The following is a 17,456-nucleotide window of genomic DNA, read 5'->3' on the forward strand; positions in this document are numbered from 1 at the left end:
AAGAAACAGCAGTTCATCTGTTGTAGAGGCTATTTTTAAATTTTGGATTCATGGATTTTGTTTTTCAAAAATGAGGCATTTGGGGGATAGTTTTCAGTGGAGTTATTGCAGAATTTTACTGGGGCTACATTTTCATTTCCACTTTTGCAGCTCTTGGGAGAAGGAGTTGCCAGTAAGAATTTTTGTAAGAGGTCTGCTTCCCAAAATGAGGAAGACAGAAAAATGTCCTGGAGAGCCATGCAGTTTTCCTTTGACACGGATCCAGAGATGACCAGGGTAAGCTCAAACTTACTGACTACGAAACAAATTATATTTAGAGTACAGATCTAGGCCTCACTTTTTTGGTTTTGCTTTAAATATTTACCTGAAATTAACCAATGAGACAAACTGGGATTCAAAGAAAATACTTTTAATTCTACCAGAAGCTCTCACTCAGTCTTTAACCCCAACAACCTAAGACTACACACACCACAGCTGCTGACCTCATACATCATGACATAAGGAGCCCTACCCTGAGTCCTGCATTCCACTGGTTTTGCTGGGCTCCTTTCTCTACTACTATGAACACACACACACACACACACACACACACACACACACACACACACCCTTCCTATGCCTACAATCAGGAATCATTTCCTTTCAGATCCTGGAGCATAATAGCAGGGATACTCTCAGGTTTGTCATGTTCAGTATAACAGGTTGTGTACTGCACAACTCAGGGGTGCCATTTACAAAGACTATGCTTTGACAGGCATGTCCTGAAAAAGACAAGAAATCTCAAATGCTGAAGAGGATGTGAAGACATAATCTCATGCCCTGTTAGTAGAACTTTTAATTAGTACATCTTTTATGTAAAAAAATTCAGAGGTTCTTCAAAAAACTAGAATAGAATTGACATATAATCTAGCAATTCCACAGCCGGGTATGTACATATCCAAAATAAATGAAACCATTATGTAGAAAAAATATCTACACTCACTTGTTTTAACACAACAGTGTTCCAAGAGTGAAGAGATGAAATCAATCTAGATGTCCATCAATGAATGAATAGATTAAGAATGTGGTATATATACACAGTGGAGCATTATTTGGCCATAAACACACACACACACACACACACACACACAAACACAGAATTTTGTAATTTGAAGCAACATGGATGGAACTGGAGGACATTTTGTTAAGTGAAATAAACCACACAGAGAAAGACCAATGTCATTTCACATTTATGTGGATGCTAAAAACTTGACCTCACAGAAGAATGAAACAGTAATTACCAGAGCTTAGGAAGGGTGCACAGAAAGACAGCAGAACTAACGGGTGCACTGGATAGGAGGAATGATGTTCTATAGAACAGTAGGATAACTATGGTTGATAACAATCACTTGCTTACTTCAAAATATCTAATAGGGAGGATTTTGAATATTACCAACACAAAAAAAAATGATAAATTTTGAGGTGATAGGTATGGTGTTCCCCGGATGTGATCCTTAAAATACATGTATTGAAACATCACATGGTACCCCATTTACATGTACAATTGTTATGTGTCTGTTGAAAGTAAAAATATATTTCTACAACATATGTGATATCCCCTACCTCCCTGTCTAAGGTAGCACCTGGTTGAGGGCAAGATTGTGGCATCAGACAGGTTCAAGAAGGAACATCTTGGAGCTTTCCGGGCTCTGAAGAGCACTGTGAACTAAGCATTATTGGAATGTTTTCTGTAGGACAACAGCGCACTTAAGGGACTTCGATTAGGCAAATGATAGATTGGGAAAGGGTTCACAGAGGCAGAGGGAGAATAGCCTGGGTTGAGGCAAATGAGAAAATGAAGGCCTGAAAGAGGCATGTGATAGAAACTTTAATAAGGAAGAGTCAGCAGGACTCAGGAACTGCAGCACATGCAGGGATGATGGGGCTGGAATGTCCCTGGTTCCTGGAGTAGCACCCTGGGTGGGTGGCAATACCCTTAGCTGAGATAGAAACCACCAGGGGGACCCCTGAGGGTAAGGGAGGGCTCTGCTTTAGATACAGTGTCTGAGAGGAGATACCTGAGACACGTGAGGGCATTCTGGAGCTTAGCAGGGAATTCTTGAGATAGAAAATATAGATTTGGGAAATATCGGCATAAATAACATGATTGTGGTATATGTGTGTAATAAGAATTGTATTCCACGCTCATTTTTTTTTTAGAATCAATAAAAAAATAAATAAAGTCTGTCATTTAAGATTTAGATGTGGATGAGATGCCCAAGGATCCTTAACATACTGGAAGAGGAGGAAATTCTCAACCAAGCATAGGAGACTGCCATATCTGAGGTTCAAATGAGGTCTGGGAGCAGAATGAAGAAGGCACCGAGTGAAGAAGCACTAAAGAGGGGGCATCCTGCCGCCTCTTGTAAAGGAGAAAATCAAGCGAAAGGTGATCTTCCTGAAGAGGTGCTGTTTCTAAAATCAACCTTCTCATTGGAACGTGCCTCTAAGCCAAAAGAAAAATCCACCCGAGACGTAAGTTACATAGAGAAATATATTTTCAGAAAAAGAAACAGTCTTAAAATAAAATTACCAAACTGACTGTAGACTTTGGAGAAGTTACAGAAAGAAAGGGAATTAAAGAAACAAAATTCAGGAGCTGGGAATGGAAGGCAGGAAGGGATAAGAAAGAGAGAACAGGCTACTGGTCCCAGGCCTCCATGTTCTACCTCCCAGCAAAAGCTCTGGCCTCTGGAATAATACAGTATCAAAGTTTAGAGGATGACTTGGGACAGTCATTAACCCCCATTGTCTTCAGTTTCCCCAATACATAAAATCTGGAAAGAGGGACTGGAGTGGTGGCTCAGAGGCAGAGTGCTTGCCTAGCATGTGTGAGGCACTGGGTTCAATTCTCAGCACTACATAAAAATAAATAAAGGTCCATTGACAACCAAAAATAAATAAATAAATAGACAAACAAGTAAACAAACAACTAGAAAGAACAGCCCTTGCCAACTCTATTTGCTACACAAATGACCTTTGGTAAGTCAAGTAACTTCTCAGCCTCAGTTTGCCCATCTGCATAATGAGTGACCATATTTATTTTACAGAGTTATTGTGAGGAACACAGATAAGGTGAACACCTAGAACAGTGTCCCACATATTTTAAGTCCTAGATAAGATCCAGCTCTTAGCAGCATTGGTGCCATTTTGGTCCAATGTGTTGTTCTAGAGGTCCTTTTGCTAAACATGAAGTGTAAAGCATCCATGAAGGATGGGCTCTTCCTCATTTCCCTGCTCCATGCCTCATTATTTTTAAACATAACAGTAGTGGTCAATTATTTTCTATACAAGCAGCATGCCCCTGGCTGAGAACACAATTCCCATGATTAAGTTTTAAAGCAAACCAAACTTTGCTCACATAAGTTCTGTTTCCAAAGGACTTTCAAGGACTAAAATATTATAAAGACTGCTTGTACTGGATTCACTTCAATGAGCTTTACTAATAAACCAAAACCAGAGTAAATAAATATAAATTAATGTATAACACAAAATAGCCTATAAAAAAAGAACTCACTTGTTTGTTTTCTTTTACATTCATTCTCAGATGTTACCACATTGTCCCTTCCTCATGTTGGGACATGGGTTTGCATACCAGGATTTGCATACCGGGAATGCTTGCACACTTATACAGGGTACCAAGTACTTAGTTTAGGAATTAGAAAGCCATTGTGCTCACCCATTGTCTTTGCAAGCTGCTTCTGGAGATGTCCTCTCCCAGATGGCTTCCTGAACTCCTTCTGAGATCTTCACCAAACCCACAAAAGACTGAGTGATCAGTGTGGGCCCCTGACTTCCGGCTACCAGCAAACTGAGAGGCAGTGGGCAGTTGGCACTCAGTCCAGTGGGAGGTGATAATTTGCATTTGGCTTCAAAGGCTGCAAAGACTACTCCTAGGCCACAATGAGCAATGCTGTTTCCTGAGCCACCTTCCAATTGTCAGACCTAATCATCCACATCTGGTTTTTATGAGCCTAAATTCCCATCTTCTGAATTCATATCCTATTTACAATAAAGACACATCACTTAGGGTAACATGATAGAATTTCTCAGTGCCTAATGAACAGAATGCCTACCACATAAGCCATCATCCAGAACTTTTCCCCAGTCTAAACCATGATGAAATCTCACAGAAGAAAATGCTATGATTAACCAGGTGTGATGGTGCAAGCCTGTGGTACCAGTTACTCAGGAAACTGAAGCTGGAAGATCTCTTAAGCCAAGATCAAAGCCAGTCTGGACTTAAAAAAACAGACAAACAAACAAAAATCTCCACATGATGACAAGAAGGTTTCTAGGTTTGGTTCTATCTGAATCATTGGTTTCATTTTCAATTTGAAAATATTGATCCTTAAGGAGCCATCCAAATACTATCCCACCCAACCTAAATGTCCCTTTGGGAAACAATAGGGGGAGGGAAAAATGAGAGTCAAGGAATATTGCCAGGCCATAATGAAACAAAGCCACAAACATGCTCTAGGAGAGGCACTCTGAATGTTGACTTTGTTGCATTGCATAAAGAGCTGCTGCAATCCACTATGCAACCACAAGGACAGGACTAAGCTCCAAAGAAGAGCAGAACAGAAAGGCCAAAAGGACCCAGGATGGCACCAAGCTACTGAACAAGCCAAGCTTGAAGTAACTCCAGATTTCTTATCAAACTGGGTAATAATCATCCTCAAATTTTATTACACCATTTGAATTGAATTTTCAGTTACTCTAGGTCAAAAGCATTTTAATTAGCACACAGCATAATAAGTACTCCACGGAGTATTATACATAGAGACACATAAGAAAATCCTTAAGAGACTGGAATGGTGGTTGCCAGGGGTTATGGGGAGGTTTAGTCAAAAAGGCACAGAATTTGTTATGTGAGATGAGTGAGTCATGGAGAATCTGTTGTGCAGCCAAGTGCCTATATAGTTAGCAATATTATTTTGTAAACTTACAAAATTTCCAAGGTATGGGGCTGAGGTTGTGGCTCAGTGGTAGCGTGCTTGCCTAGCATGCATGGGTTCAATCCTCAGCACCACATAAAAATAAAGACAATAAAGTCCATCAGCAACTAAAAAAAAAAAAAAAAAAAATTTCCAAGTAGGTCATGTGTTATCTGTTCTTATCAGCAACACAAAAGTAATAATAACGGCCATGCATGGTGGTACAAACCTGTTATCCCAGCTACTTGGGGAGGCTGAGGCAGGAGGGCTGCAAGTTCAAGGGCAGCAGGGGGCAACCCAGCAAGACCCTGTCTCAAAATAAAAATTTTAAAACAGGGCTGGGTTTGTAGCTCAGTGGTAGAGCACTTCCTTACCATGGGTGAAGCCTTGGGTTCAAACCCCACTACCACAAAATAATAATAATAATGATAATAAATAAGAGGAAAGGTAGAAATTTTTGGAGGTAATAGATTTATGGAGTATAGATGGTTTCATGAGTGCACAATCATTACCAAACCCATCAAGTGGGTTATGTTAATTATATACATATTTTATACATAGAAAAATTGAATAAAAAAGTTAAAATTTTAGAAAAAGAAAATCTTTCCAATTGTTTTATGTTTACTTTAAAGTTCATTCAGACATGAAAGCTCATATAAATAACATGCATGTTTCACACCCAATATCTTACTTACATGTGAACACTGCACAGACAACAGATACTGTGGTAATCTATGAGGGGGTCCTACCACCCAGAAATGCTCTGATAATGCCAATTTTTAACAACCTGTGTTCTGCCTCCCGAGAGCCCTCATACAAGACTGCATGAATAGGTCATGTGCTGTAGAGCCCCTCATGTCTTGTATTCACCCATCTATCTTTCCATACTCAAGTCTCAGCTTCCCGGGGCCAAAGATTCCCAAAGACAAAGTAAGAACTTCAGAGTACAGCCTAAAATATACTTCATCTAAAAGGATGACATGAAACCCTGGCATCATTAGAAAAGCCAACTGGCCAAAAAAGAACTATTTTAGTGTTGAGACTTTTTAAGCAATAATAATGCAGACTCACTACAATAAACAAAGGAAAAGTCAGTGTTCAAGGTAGAGAACAGCTAGCCTCAAAGAATGTGTTATGCTCTTTTAAGGTTCTTCTGAAGACATAACTGTATTGATTATATTTGTGCTCAAACTTCATAAACAACTTAAGTAAATAATTGCCAGGTGGATATTAAAGTATTTCTTTAATCTAGGTCTCTGCTCCTCTGGGATGATAGTTTCAATGAGATCCTGAACTACTACCAACAAAATTACAAAAACAAAAACAAAAAAATTACGCACACAACTGAATTCTAATCAAAAGATTTGCAGCCCAAAATGGTACTGATTCTAGTCATGACAATCATCACCAAATGATTCCACCTCCACTATCAGCAGCCTCACTCAACACATCACCAGGTCATGCTGACATTTGGAAAGGGACCAGAGAGGAGCCTGTCCTTTTTATCTTATGGGAGGAATATAACTTGTCCATCAGCAAGCCTTGGAGAGCAGCCACTGCCCCTAGTACTGACTGTGCCACTGGCAGACCCACAAGCCATCACAGTGGATAGACTCTCACACCTGGCTCAGGTGATCAGAGCCCAAGGGTTATGATTTTGAAGACTCATTTCTTTTCTGCCAGGAAGTGTTCAAAGCCTCAAGTGCATCAATTAACCTGTGGTCTCAATTGGTCCAAGGTTCCCATTATGAGAAAAAGCCTCTGCATACATCTGCAATGTATCTTGTGTAATTCAGAAAGTTAAAGGTGAATCTCAAGCTTCCGCTACTATGACCAGCCATTAATAAAAGAACCAGGTATTTTTACACTTTCTACTAAGAACTCGAAGCATGAAATAGAGCTGGGGATGTAGCTCAGTGGTAAAGCCTTGACTAGCACGAGTGAAGACCTGGATTTCATCCCCAGCACTGCAAAAAAAAAAAAAAGAAAAAGAAAAAAAAAGAAAGAAAGAAGAAATTCAAGGCATGAGCAGACTTATGTACTGTGTTAGTTACCCTTTCCCCACCCTGCCTTCTGTCCCAGCATCAAGGGAAGTGAACTGTGACAGCATCCACTCACTCACTCACTGTCCACCTGAGCAAGGCTTTGGACCGACTGCACAGTGCCCCTTGGAATTAAATCACAATGTTTTAATAGAGTGTCAAAACCTTTATAACCAGTAACTTAGGGACAGTAATTGCTCCAAGCAATAACTTTTTCAACCTTCTGGTAGGCAGACTAATGCCTCTCCTCCCCACAAAGAGGACTGTATCCTAATCCATGGAACTTGTAAAAAGGGACTCTACAGACATGATTAAGGATCCTAAGATGGGGAGATCATCCTGGTTCATTAGGTAGGCCCAAGTACAATCACAAGAGTCTTTTATTTTAATGGTTTTTTTTTTTTTTTAGTTGTAGATGGACATTCTCTCTTAGATGTGTTTTCTTAAATAAATATCTGTGCTGCTATTGACAAATGCTGAAGTTTTTCTGTCACTTACTTCAAAGACCCCCACCTATCCTCAGTCAAGGCACCCTTTTCTGGGAACTCCTCTGGTGACAGAATCAAATTGCAAATGGTATTTAGATTCCACTGAATACTTTTAAGAGTGATGCCATGGTTTAATTTTAAACATTTTTTTTTTTTACAATACATGAAGAACCATATCATTGCAACCATTTAAAGTCAATGATTAAAAAAGGATTATATGTTCAACTTTAAACCATGTAAGAGAGAATGTCGTTTTTGAAAACTCGTTAAGAGAGCACACAAACAAAAATCTTTAACTATCTCTGAGCTAAAGAAAATGGTTCCAAAGGAAAGAGGTTAAAAAAGGAAAGGAAGGGACAGGAATATGGGGAAGGGGGTGGGGAGAAAGCTAGAAAAAGAGAAAACAGGTTTCTGAAAAGATTCTAAAGCTTGTGGAAGTGTTTGGAATTTATCTTGAGGGAAAGAGAGAAAGCCAGAGGTTTTCTCTTTTATCTAAGAGATGCTGTGGTTTTAGAAAGAACCCTTAGGCTATCAGGACCCATACCTGACTTCTCAATCCATCTAAAGGAAGGAAGAACAAGGAACTAGAACTTTCTGCAAAAGTAATCTCTTAAACACACACACACACACACACACACACACACACACACATACCCATGCATACTCCCTACTCTTCATAATGGTTTAAGGCCTGTCCTTGCTCTCTCCATAATGCCAAATTATAACTTTTGATGACACTAAACACTTCACAAAACACCAAGAGACTGAGCCCAGCTAAAGAGCTTTACTCTTCTTTACTCCCAGTTAATTAAATGTCAAAATGCTATTGCCTTCTGCTCAGCTATCCCAATGGCATGTTAGGGGAAGAGAAGACTAGTTTCTATCCTTTTATTGTCTTAATCCATGGCAGAAATTAGAGCCAGGGATGATGGTAATCATGATCTTCTTTTCCCTTGTTAAGGACATTTATGACCAAGTTTCTTAATCTAACCACTGACATATTAAACAACATAAGCAAGCACAAATTTTAAACAAAAGCGTAATTAGAGCTGTTCGTTTTAGTAGATGTGCAGTCTCCATCCTTGCAGGGTCACAGAACATTGTTTATGATTGACAATGCTCAGAATCTCTTAATCCAAACTGTGGCACAAGTTAAATTCAAATCAGGTGATTTTGTGAAAAGCTTCCATCAATGTTGAGGTATTTCTCTTTTTAAAGGTATATGAACCGGTTTTAGGAAGATTAGGCTATCAGGACCCACACCTGGCTTTTCAATCCATCTAAAGGAAGGAAGAACCAGGAACTAGAACTTTCTATAAAAGTAATCTCTTCAAAACATGCACACACGCACACACACATATTCATACCCACACATACTCCCCACTCTCCATATTGGTTTTTGTGTGAGAGCATAAGCACATAATTTTTACTCAGACTCCCTGCCAATACACAAAGAACTGAGATTCTGTAATAGTTGATCATGTTGCCACACAAACAGGAGACCTAACTACCATCTGGATATCCTCTGTGCTTTCAGCAAGCTATTGATTAATTTCAAACTTCATTTCATAAGATATCTCTTTGTTCTATTCAGAAGACATTCTTCTTTTGTCAGAAACTGAAGTGTACAGCTGTACTTCCTGAAACTGTGAAATGCAAACCCACTGCCTCCTTCTCTTCACTAAGCCCTGGGCTCTTTAACCCCAACAAGTGAAGTCATCATTTCCCATCACCAAATACAAGGGCCTCTGGAGGGTTCCTTTTCCATTGTTTCACAGTTTTTGAATGCAAACAACTCCCTATTTTAGAAAACTACTAAACTCTGACTCTCGAGATCTTATTGGATCTCTTCTCCCCAAAGGCACATCATCACACCCCTCAAAACCAGCATCTAAAATTGAATTCTGACTCCTTAAGGACATTGCTGTTCAAGTCAAAATCTCAAATGCCTCAAAAGGGGGTCTATGTATTTTATTCTGCTCTGCTCAACATTTTTATTAATCGATTGAATAAAACTAATAATGGTCTGATAATCAAATCTGTTTAGGGTATAAAATAAGGTTACTGGATTTTAAAAATAGTATGTAGAGACTGTGATAGACTTAAGAAGACAGAATGGATGAAGTACGAAACAGAGTAAATGTGTAACCGTCATTTTAGTTTCTTAAAAAAATAATAGCTCCATAATTGTTGTAAGCAATAACATATGTAAAAAAAAAAAAACATGGAAGTCTCATGGCAAACTCAATGTGAATCTCTTGGCTACAGGGCAGTGGGTGAGGGGTGGGACAACACACAGATATAAACTGCATGATGACAAGGTACAAACAAGACAATGTAATCAGACCACATTTAAAGCACAGAGCATCCTTACTGTTCAAATAAGTGTCAGTGGGGAAGAAATGTGAGTCAATGTCTTCGTGACAAAATTGACTTACCAACAGTGAACATTTACCATTCCTTCTAAAACAGATCACCAGCACCCCTCTTAACCCAAGAAACTGTATAATCAATTTCTGCTCATAGGGTCACAGGAAAGTATAACACAGGTGGACAGAAAAATAACCTTCTGATCTCATGAAGATAAAGTATAACCATGAAGTCAATGAAAGGAACAAAGAATACTGCAAATAAGACATTTATTAGTAACGCAATAGTTGTCCAAAGCAGACTGATACAAACCAAAAGGACTAAGAGAATTTGGAGATGGGGTGAGTAGGAGATTGGCCACTAGAGCAAATAACTCAGAGTAGTGAGGTATGTCATGATAATACCACAGAAATCAAGTGAAAACTCTCTTTTTATGCATCATGGCATTTTGTCAGAAAAATGACACTCTGCCCTCCAAATTGAGACATCATTCTAAAATAATCACTTAGGATAAAACAAATTATTTTTTATAACATGCACTGTATTTTTTTCAAAATAAAGTCCCAACCAAACATTTTAACCCACTATTCACCATGGCATTTTGAAATTTGGTTCAAGTGGACTCACTTTGAGGCAACTTTTTCTAGGTCCAATTATTTTTAGACAATGAGGATTCTCCACTTACCGCCCAGTTCAGAGTTTTCAAACGCAGGTTTGAGGGTGATGAGATGATTTGAAATCACATCTTGGGAGAAATGACAGCAGGAAATGAATCCTGGACAAGAGCACACTTATTGGGGACTATAACAGTTGTGCCCAAAGGCTGAAGGGATATTATTGTGATACTTTTGAAAAGGCCAAGAGTGCAGAAGTAGGAACAGGTAGAAACTATGCTGGCCTTTCCCCAAAGTTGATGCTTTATCTTGAAAGAATGAATTTCCCTCCAGAGGTGTTCAAACACAGATTAGATGTGGAGTACAGGCATACCTGGTTTTATGGTACTTTGCCTTACTGTGCTTCATAGATACTGTGTTTTTATGGCAACCATTTTTTTTTCAACAGTTTATGTGACTGTTAGCATTTTTAGCAGTATTTTGTGTTTTAGATATTATGTTAGCGTTCTGTCACCATCACAAACACCTGAGACAAATCAACTTAAAAGCAGGAATGGTTTTTTAGGGCTCATGGTTTCAGAGGTCTCAATACATGATCACTTGACCCTGTTTGTTTATATGGCAGCATAGTACTTTGTGGAAGAAGCACATAATAGAGAACACTTGTGTACCTCCTGGCGGCTGGGAAGCAAAAAGAGAGAAAGAGACTGATATTCAAAGAGACTGATATTCCTTCCATTAGGCCCTCCCTCTTTAAGGTTCCAGCACCTCCCAATAGTATCAGGCTGGGAACCAATTTTCATCCCTAGCTGCTTACCTGGTGGAATATAAATTCCATCATATTTTGAAAGTGATGGATACTGGAAAGAGAAGGAGTAAGATGGAATGGGAGGGGAAGTGGAATGGAATTTTAAGTAAGGTAGTCAAGTGAGGTCTCATCAAGAAGGTAATATCTGAGAGGGTTCATCAAGAAGACATGACAAAAGTGAGTTCTAGGAAAAAAAACATGCATCCTGAGACTAGATAAATAAGGAGCCATTACCCTGATCCTGTCTTTGTCATGTATTTCTGGAGTCTCTTCCCTCAAGTTAGACTTTATGGTCTGAAGAGCTAAATGAAAACAAAGGCTAAGTAGAGCCCAGCTCTGGGAGATGTCTCCCAGACCTCCTGCCACCACCAACACCTGGCCCCATCTTTGTTCCACTTCAGAGTGAAGTTTTTGCCACCTGGTTCACTGGTTCATTTATTGCTGCCTCTTTCTCAACCGTAAGTACCCAGGCTCCCCTGAAGTTTCCAGAGATAAATCCCTATAGTCTTCTTTTTCACTCAAATTGCATGTTGCTTAGATGCTAAAAACTAAAAAAGAGTAGGAGGGTTGAAAGGCTTATTTCAGAAAATTGGCAGCCAGTGGCTGCCACATTTGTTGGAATTCCAGAGCATGAAAAAACATTTGGCAAGAGACAAAAAATACCCTTAAACATAACTTGGTTCTAATTTTGAGATTCCTAGGCATCAAAATACACAGGACTGTAGAAAAATACTCAGTAATCCCTTTTTTCCTAGTTTCAAAGATAATGCTCACTGTCCAACCTTTCAAGGGCTGTTGGTTCTTCTGCAGAACAACTTTGAAGCATGAGGCAGCCTCAGTTAAGAGTGTCCAGTTTTGGCAGGGCATGGTGGCAGATGCCTATACTCCCAGTGGCTTGGGAGGCTGAAATAGAAGGATCACAAGTTCAAAGGCAGCCTAAGCAATTTAGCCAGTCCCTAAACAATTAAGCAAGACACTGTCTCAAAAAAAAAAAAAAAATTAAAATGGGGATGTGGCTCAGTGGTAAAGCACCCCTGAGTTCACTCCTTTGTACCAAAAAAAAAAAAAAAAAAAAAAAAGTGCTTTGGGCTCCAGGGAAATATCAGAAAGATACTGAGGCTGGTCCCTTAAATGAGTTCTTCCCCTCTGTGAATGAACATAATGAACCTATAGCACTTGCATGGGTAAAGGTTATACCAAATAATATACTGGGGGGTGTAAGGTATAATTCAGTGATGGAGTGTTGATCCCCAGCACCCCCCCCACACACACACACAAAATAAATAAACAAACAAATGAAAGTAGTATACTATACATTTCTGGCAAAGGCAACGTGTACTTCAAAAGTATCAATAACCTAAGCCCTAGAAACTCTGCAGTGACAAACTGTGCAATGACAATGTCTAGAAAACAATACATTGTTGAAAAGCCCCAGGGAGGTACATATGCTTGAGGCCTAATTATTCTCCAGTTTCAACCAAAGTACAATCAGGGCTTTCTTTTCTTCTTTTTCCTCTTCTTCCTCTTCCTCTTCCTCCCCTCTCTTCTTCTTCTTTTTTGTTTTTTGTTTCTAAGGTGCTGTTGTGGCCCAGTGAAGGCCCCTAGGAATTACTCCACCAAGAATAGCAGGAGACAACTTAGTCTCCTCATTCTTCACACAAGAACCTTCGCAGGAGATCTCATCACCAGAACAGAAACATTCAAAAGGGCTTTGGGTTTTCCTATTTGTGGGAACCAGAACTTGTGGCCAATCTATAAAAAAATCTTCTACATTTGTGACCCAGTCCCTGGACTTAAGCAGCTGGCAGAGAAACTGGGGGAAGCAGGAGGGAGGAGAAGAAATAAAGCCCTTACTAGCTGTTGGCATAATTCATAGTAAATTCTGAGTTAAGAGAAAAAAGGTCACTCCATTAATGAGCTCCAAGAAGCCTCCCTGGGGGAGGGATGGTGCTGTCAGCTGCCTGTTCCTGCTTAGAGCTCTGCCCAGGATGTATGTTCAGGATGAGCACACAACCCAGGTTTCCTGAGACAGTACTATTGATGTCTCCTATTCAGGCACAATTACAAACAATCAATATCCAATTTCACTCTCCAAAGTGTCGTGATTTAAATTATAGGGTCCCTCAATGAAAGGGTGACTGAGTTTCTGGCAGGGATTTTGCTGCTTTACCTGTAAATTAGGTCACGAACCTCTCCCAATCCACTACTGACCTGGGGTTACACAATGTGCAAATTCCTGCATGTCCCCATGTAGACAGAGTATGGAAGAAGAAGCAAATATCATGGTGAAGGCACAGACTGGAGCCAGACTCTCAGGGTTTACAGCTCTAACCCCTCATACTTAAAAGCAGTGAAACTTGGGACTAGTTATTTAACATCTCCCAGTTGAAACAAGGATGAGGATGAAAGTAAGTGCCAGAAAGGATTAATGAGTTAACATTTGTCAAGTGCTTAGAACAGTGCCTGGCACCAGGTAATCATTCTATGAATATTTACCAAATAAAAATAAGTATGCAGTTTTGTCTAAGAGGGAAATAATTTTATACAAAGAAATGGTGATGCAAGGCTGGAAGGCTCTTTTCAAAACTTTTTAGATCCCCTCCCTATTCAGATACCCCTCACTGACATAAAAACCCCATGCTTTATCTGGGGTTGTTGCTCAATGGCAGAGTGCTTGCCTAGTATCTGTGAGGCACTGGGTTCGATTCTCAGCACCATATATCAATAAATAAAATAAAGGTACATTGACACTAAAAAAAATAATAAAACAAAACAAAACAAAAAAACATGCTTGATCCTGGATGAAGACAGCTGGCGACAGGGTTACAGGGTTCCAGAGGGTGGAAATAGAACACTCACTGCCACAAGGCCTCCCTTATTACCTTATGATCAACTACACACTAAATTTCTACATTGAAATTGGCTCAAATAGAACAAAGAAACAAAGACAAATGTCCCAGGTTGTAGCTAGCAGTCAGAAAGAAGCCTGAAGCCAACAAATACCTCTCTCAATTATTTTAAAACACTCAACATGAAGAGTACCCTTTGCTCCCCACACACTCCATAATCGCACATTTATGTATGTGATTCAGGACTTCAAAAGCATCAAAAGTATGCCAATAAAACACATTTAGAGCAATCAATTTAAGATGAAAAATCACAGATATAAGTCTCACATATAAAATTCCATGTGATAAACTATAAAGAAATCTCCTTAATTCCTCCACCATACATTAGGTACCCAGGATAATCATTGCATGCAAATAGGGTACCTCACACCGTCCCACAAACAAAAAAAATTACCAGTTGTATATCTGTATGTTCAGATATACAACTCTATGAAAGCATCCTCTTAGTCATTTAGGTTTTAGTTTTACATCATGGTTCTGCTTTTAATGATGTTTCAACCTTTCAGAAAGATTAGAACTCCTGATTAAGATGATAAATTCCTACCCAACAAAACAGCTGTTTTGGAAAGAACCAAGACTCCAAGGCTCTTTAGGATACACACAGACACAAAACCACAGAGAAAAAAAAAAAAAAAAGGCCTGGGAGACAAGGGTGGCACAAATGCAGAGGAAAGGGAAGGCTAGTTAATTATATTAAGCAGCAATTAAAAACAAAAAGGATTGCAAATGTAGACACCCGTGCATTAAGGTACACACGTTTGTTTTTATGTAAATAGCGGTCTCTGATTCATTTCTCTGTTGCTCTCTATGTTGAGTCACCAAGGGGATGTGATTCCTAAGGTTTTAAAAGTCTGAACAAATGGAAAGATTTGGAGCAGGGAGGCATTCCACAAAAAACATTAAATACTAAACGAGAGAGATATTTCAAACAAAAACAGGAAGTCTGCTACGGTAGAGCCTGGAGCAAGGAAAAACTTTTCCATCAACCTTCTTTTCCAGAGAACTAAGACTTGCCCTCTAACATTTTCTAACAATTTCTTTTTAATACACGGAAAAAACAAAGTCGTCATTTCCAGTATCACTCAACTATTAAGGGAGAGTTTTTACAACTGTCTAAACTAGGACATTAAAAAAAAAAAAAGTATGTTAATCATTTCTCATTTACATTGACTTCATTAATGTAACACAAATTTCTTTCCAAATAAACAGGCTCAGTAGGGAGTTAAGTCCTAATTCAGATCCTCCACACTGGAATTCCACCAGGGCCCATTTTAAAGAACCCGCTTTAGCTAGAAGGGGGTGGCCCCTGTCACAGGATGCAACTTTTCAGGCAGGAGGAGCCGCAGTCCCCACGAGGGTTGTGGTCACTGGGCGCCGCTTCCACCCTCTAGCAGTTCAACAAGTTCCCTAGGCTTCCGATCAGCACCCACCACCCGAGCTCTCGGTGGAATTTTCTTTTCACACCTGAAGACTTTGCGCTTCACTTTCAAAAGCACCGATGTTTCATCCTGCTGCTCATCTCGGCTATTTTCTCTGGCATTCGCGTGACATTTCTCACCACTTCCCTTCCGCCTACTAGCAACTCGCCCCCTCTTCCGCCCCAGTCGTCCCACCGCAACCCCGAACCGCTTCGCGTCCCGGAATCTCCGCGCCTGCGCCGCTCTGCTCGCGGGGACCCCCGCCCCCCCCAACTCCCACCGATCTCCAGCCCTCCGCAGCAGGGAGGGTGGGCAGACAGGGCACAAAGGTCACTCCCGAGTGCTGCAAACCGGAGCAAGAAGCGAAAGAAATAAGCTTTCCAAGAGGGGGCTGGGGATAGGGGACACGGATAGAAGGGGAAGGACAGGGAGAAGCAGCGTAAGGGCCAGGAGAGCTTCCCTGTCACCGGGGTTCCTACACCTTCCCGCACCCGGACATATGCAGGTCCGTGGGGCTGTAGTTCTCAGCCGCTCGACAATTCGACTCCCCCAGGAAGTCTCCCGGGGTACAGAAGCCTCATAACTGCGTCCCCCCTTCTGTCCTAGCATTGTCCGCGCCACACCAGCGCTTCGGGAGGCGCCGGGAGCGGCTCGGTCCCTACCTCCACCAGCAGCCCCAACAGCAGCGCCGCCACCCTAACGGGCAAGCGGCTCATGGCTCCTCCTTGTCCTCTCCCGGTGCGCCCGGCTGCCGGCTCACAGGCGGGTCAGGGGCAAGTCCCCACAGCGGTGGGCAGATGGGCTGACTCCAGCCGGGAGCCGGCGCGCGCGGACTGGGCCAGCAGCAAGCTAGCCGGGAGGTGGGACGCGCGGCGCAGATCTCGCAGCGCTCCGCCCCCAGCCGGCGCGCGCTCCCGACCTGCCCGCACAGCGCGCGCGTCCGCTGGTACCCGGAATCGAAGGCCAGAGTGGGGCGCGGCTGTCGGGCGCGGGGACCCGAGATGCTGAAGTGCATGAGCCAGGGATGGGTTGAGGAACCCCACGGACCTACCAGTGTGAGAGGAGCTGCCACATGTCTTCTCTTTCGGGGGATACGGTATAGTGTCACCACCTGATAGACCGAAAAGGTTTTTAAAAGTGGCAGAGTCTCCGCGGATGGAGGAGGGGCTGAGGTGGCTGTAGAGGAACCCATTCTTGCCTCCTGGTTTTCTGTTTTCTTTTCTCATTCCTTTTCTTTCTGCACGCCCCCTCTCCGCCCCCTGGTTTCTATCTTCTTCTCTCCTTTTCTGCCTACAGCAGGGTGGGGGGTCGAGCACCCCGCCCAAGTGTGATGGGGAGGACAAAGGGCGAGGAAGGTTGACTGTGGAATAAAGGCTCCCTGCACCTCACCTCTCACTTAGATGTTGATATTTTTCTTCCAGCATATCTTCCTGCCCTGACACCATTGACCCCACCTTGAAGTACCCCTCAAAGCCGTTCGATTTTTTCACAGCACAATTCAGTTGCCATTTATTTGTAAAAATATTCAAGGAACATTTGTTGAGATTTGTAAGATGTATTAAATCCTGAGCTTACGGTAGATTGTGTAGAGGTGGACAAGAAAAACGCTCCTGTAGTCTAGAGGGAGAAACACTTAACTATCAGGGTGCTGAGTGTAGAGTACAGGATAATAGAAGAGCATAAAGGTCAGGGACTACCCATAACTAGAGATGGAAGGAGGAGGATTCATGGAAATAAATGTCACTTGAGGCAAATACCCTTTACCTCACTTTTCCAGTCTTGAGTGCACCACCAGACTGTACCTATTAGAACTTAAAAGTGAGGCAGAAAA

The 17,456-nt window shown here is 41.3% G+C and overlaps 1 protein-coding gene across 2 annotated transcripts in view; it reads right to left on the reverse strand.

Moving 5' to 3' along the window:
- Vopp1 (VOPP1 WW domain binding protein) overlaps positions 1–16,837 on the reverse strand; it is a 99,204-nt gene extending 82,367 nt beyond the window's left edge. Inside the window, exon 1 of one of the 2 annotated variants that reach the window (XM_058584806.1) lies at positions 16,677–16,837. In XM_058584806.1, coding sequence (XP_058440789.1) covers positions 16,677–16,817 — 141 coding nt within the window. In that variant the 5' untranslated portion in view covers positions 16,818–16,837. Of the gene's footprint in view, positions 1–16,287; positions 16,513–16,676 lie in introns of those variants that run through there. The other variant, XM_046460401.1, reaches the window with a different exon arrangement.
- Between the last annotated feature and the right edge of the window lie 619 nt (positions 16,838–17,456).

Source organism: Marmota monax, unplaced genomic scaffold (assembly GCF_021218885.2).
Source record: "Marmota monax isolate L192 unplaced genomic scaffold, Marmota_monax_Labrador192_F-V1.1 WCK01_AAM20220418_F8-fsc00219, whole genome shotgun sequence".
Classification (NCBI taxonomy): Eukaryota; Metazoa; Chordata; class Mammalia; order Rodentia; family Sciuridae; genus Marmota; species Marmota monax.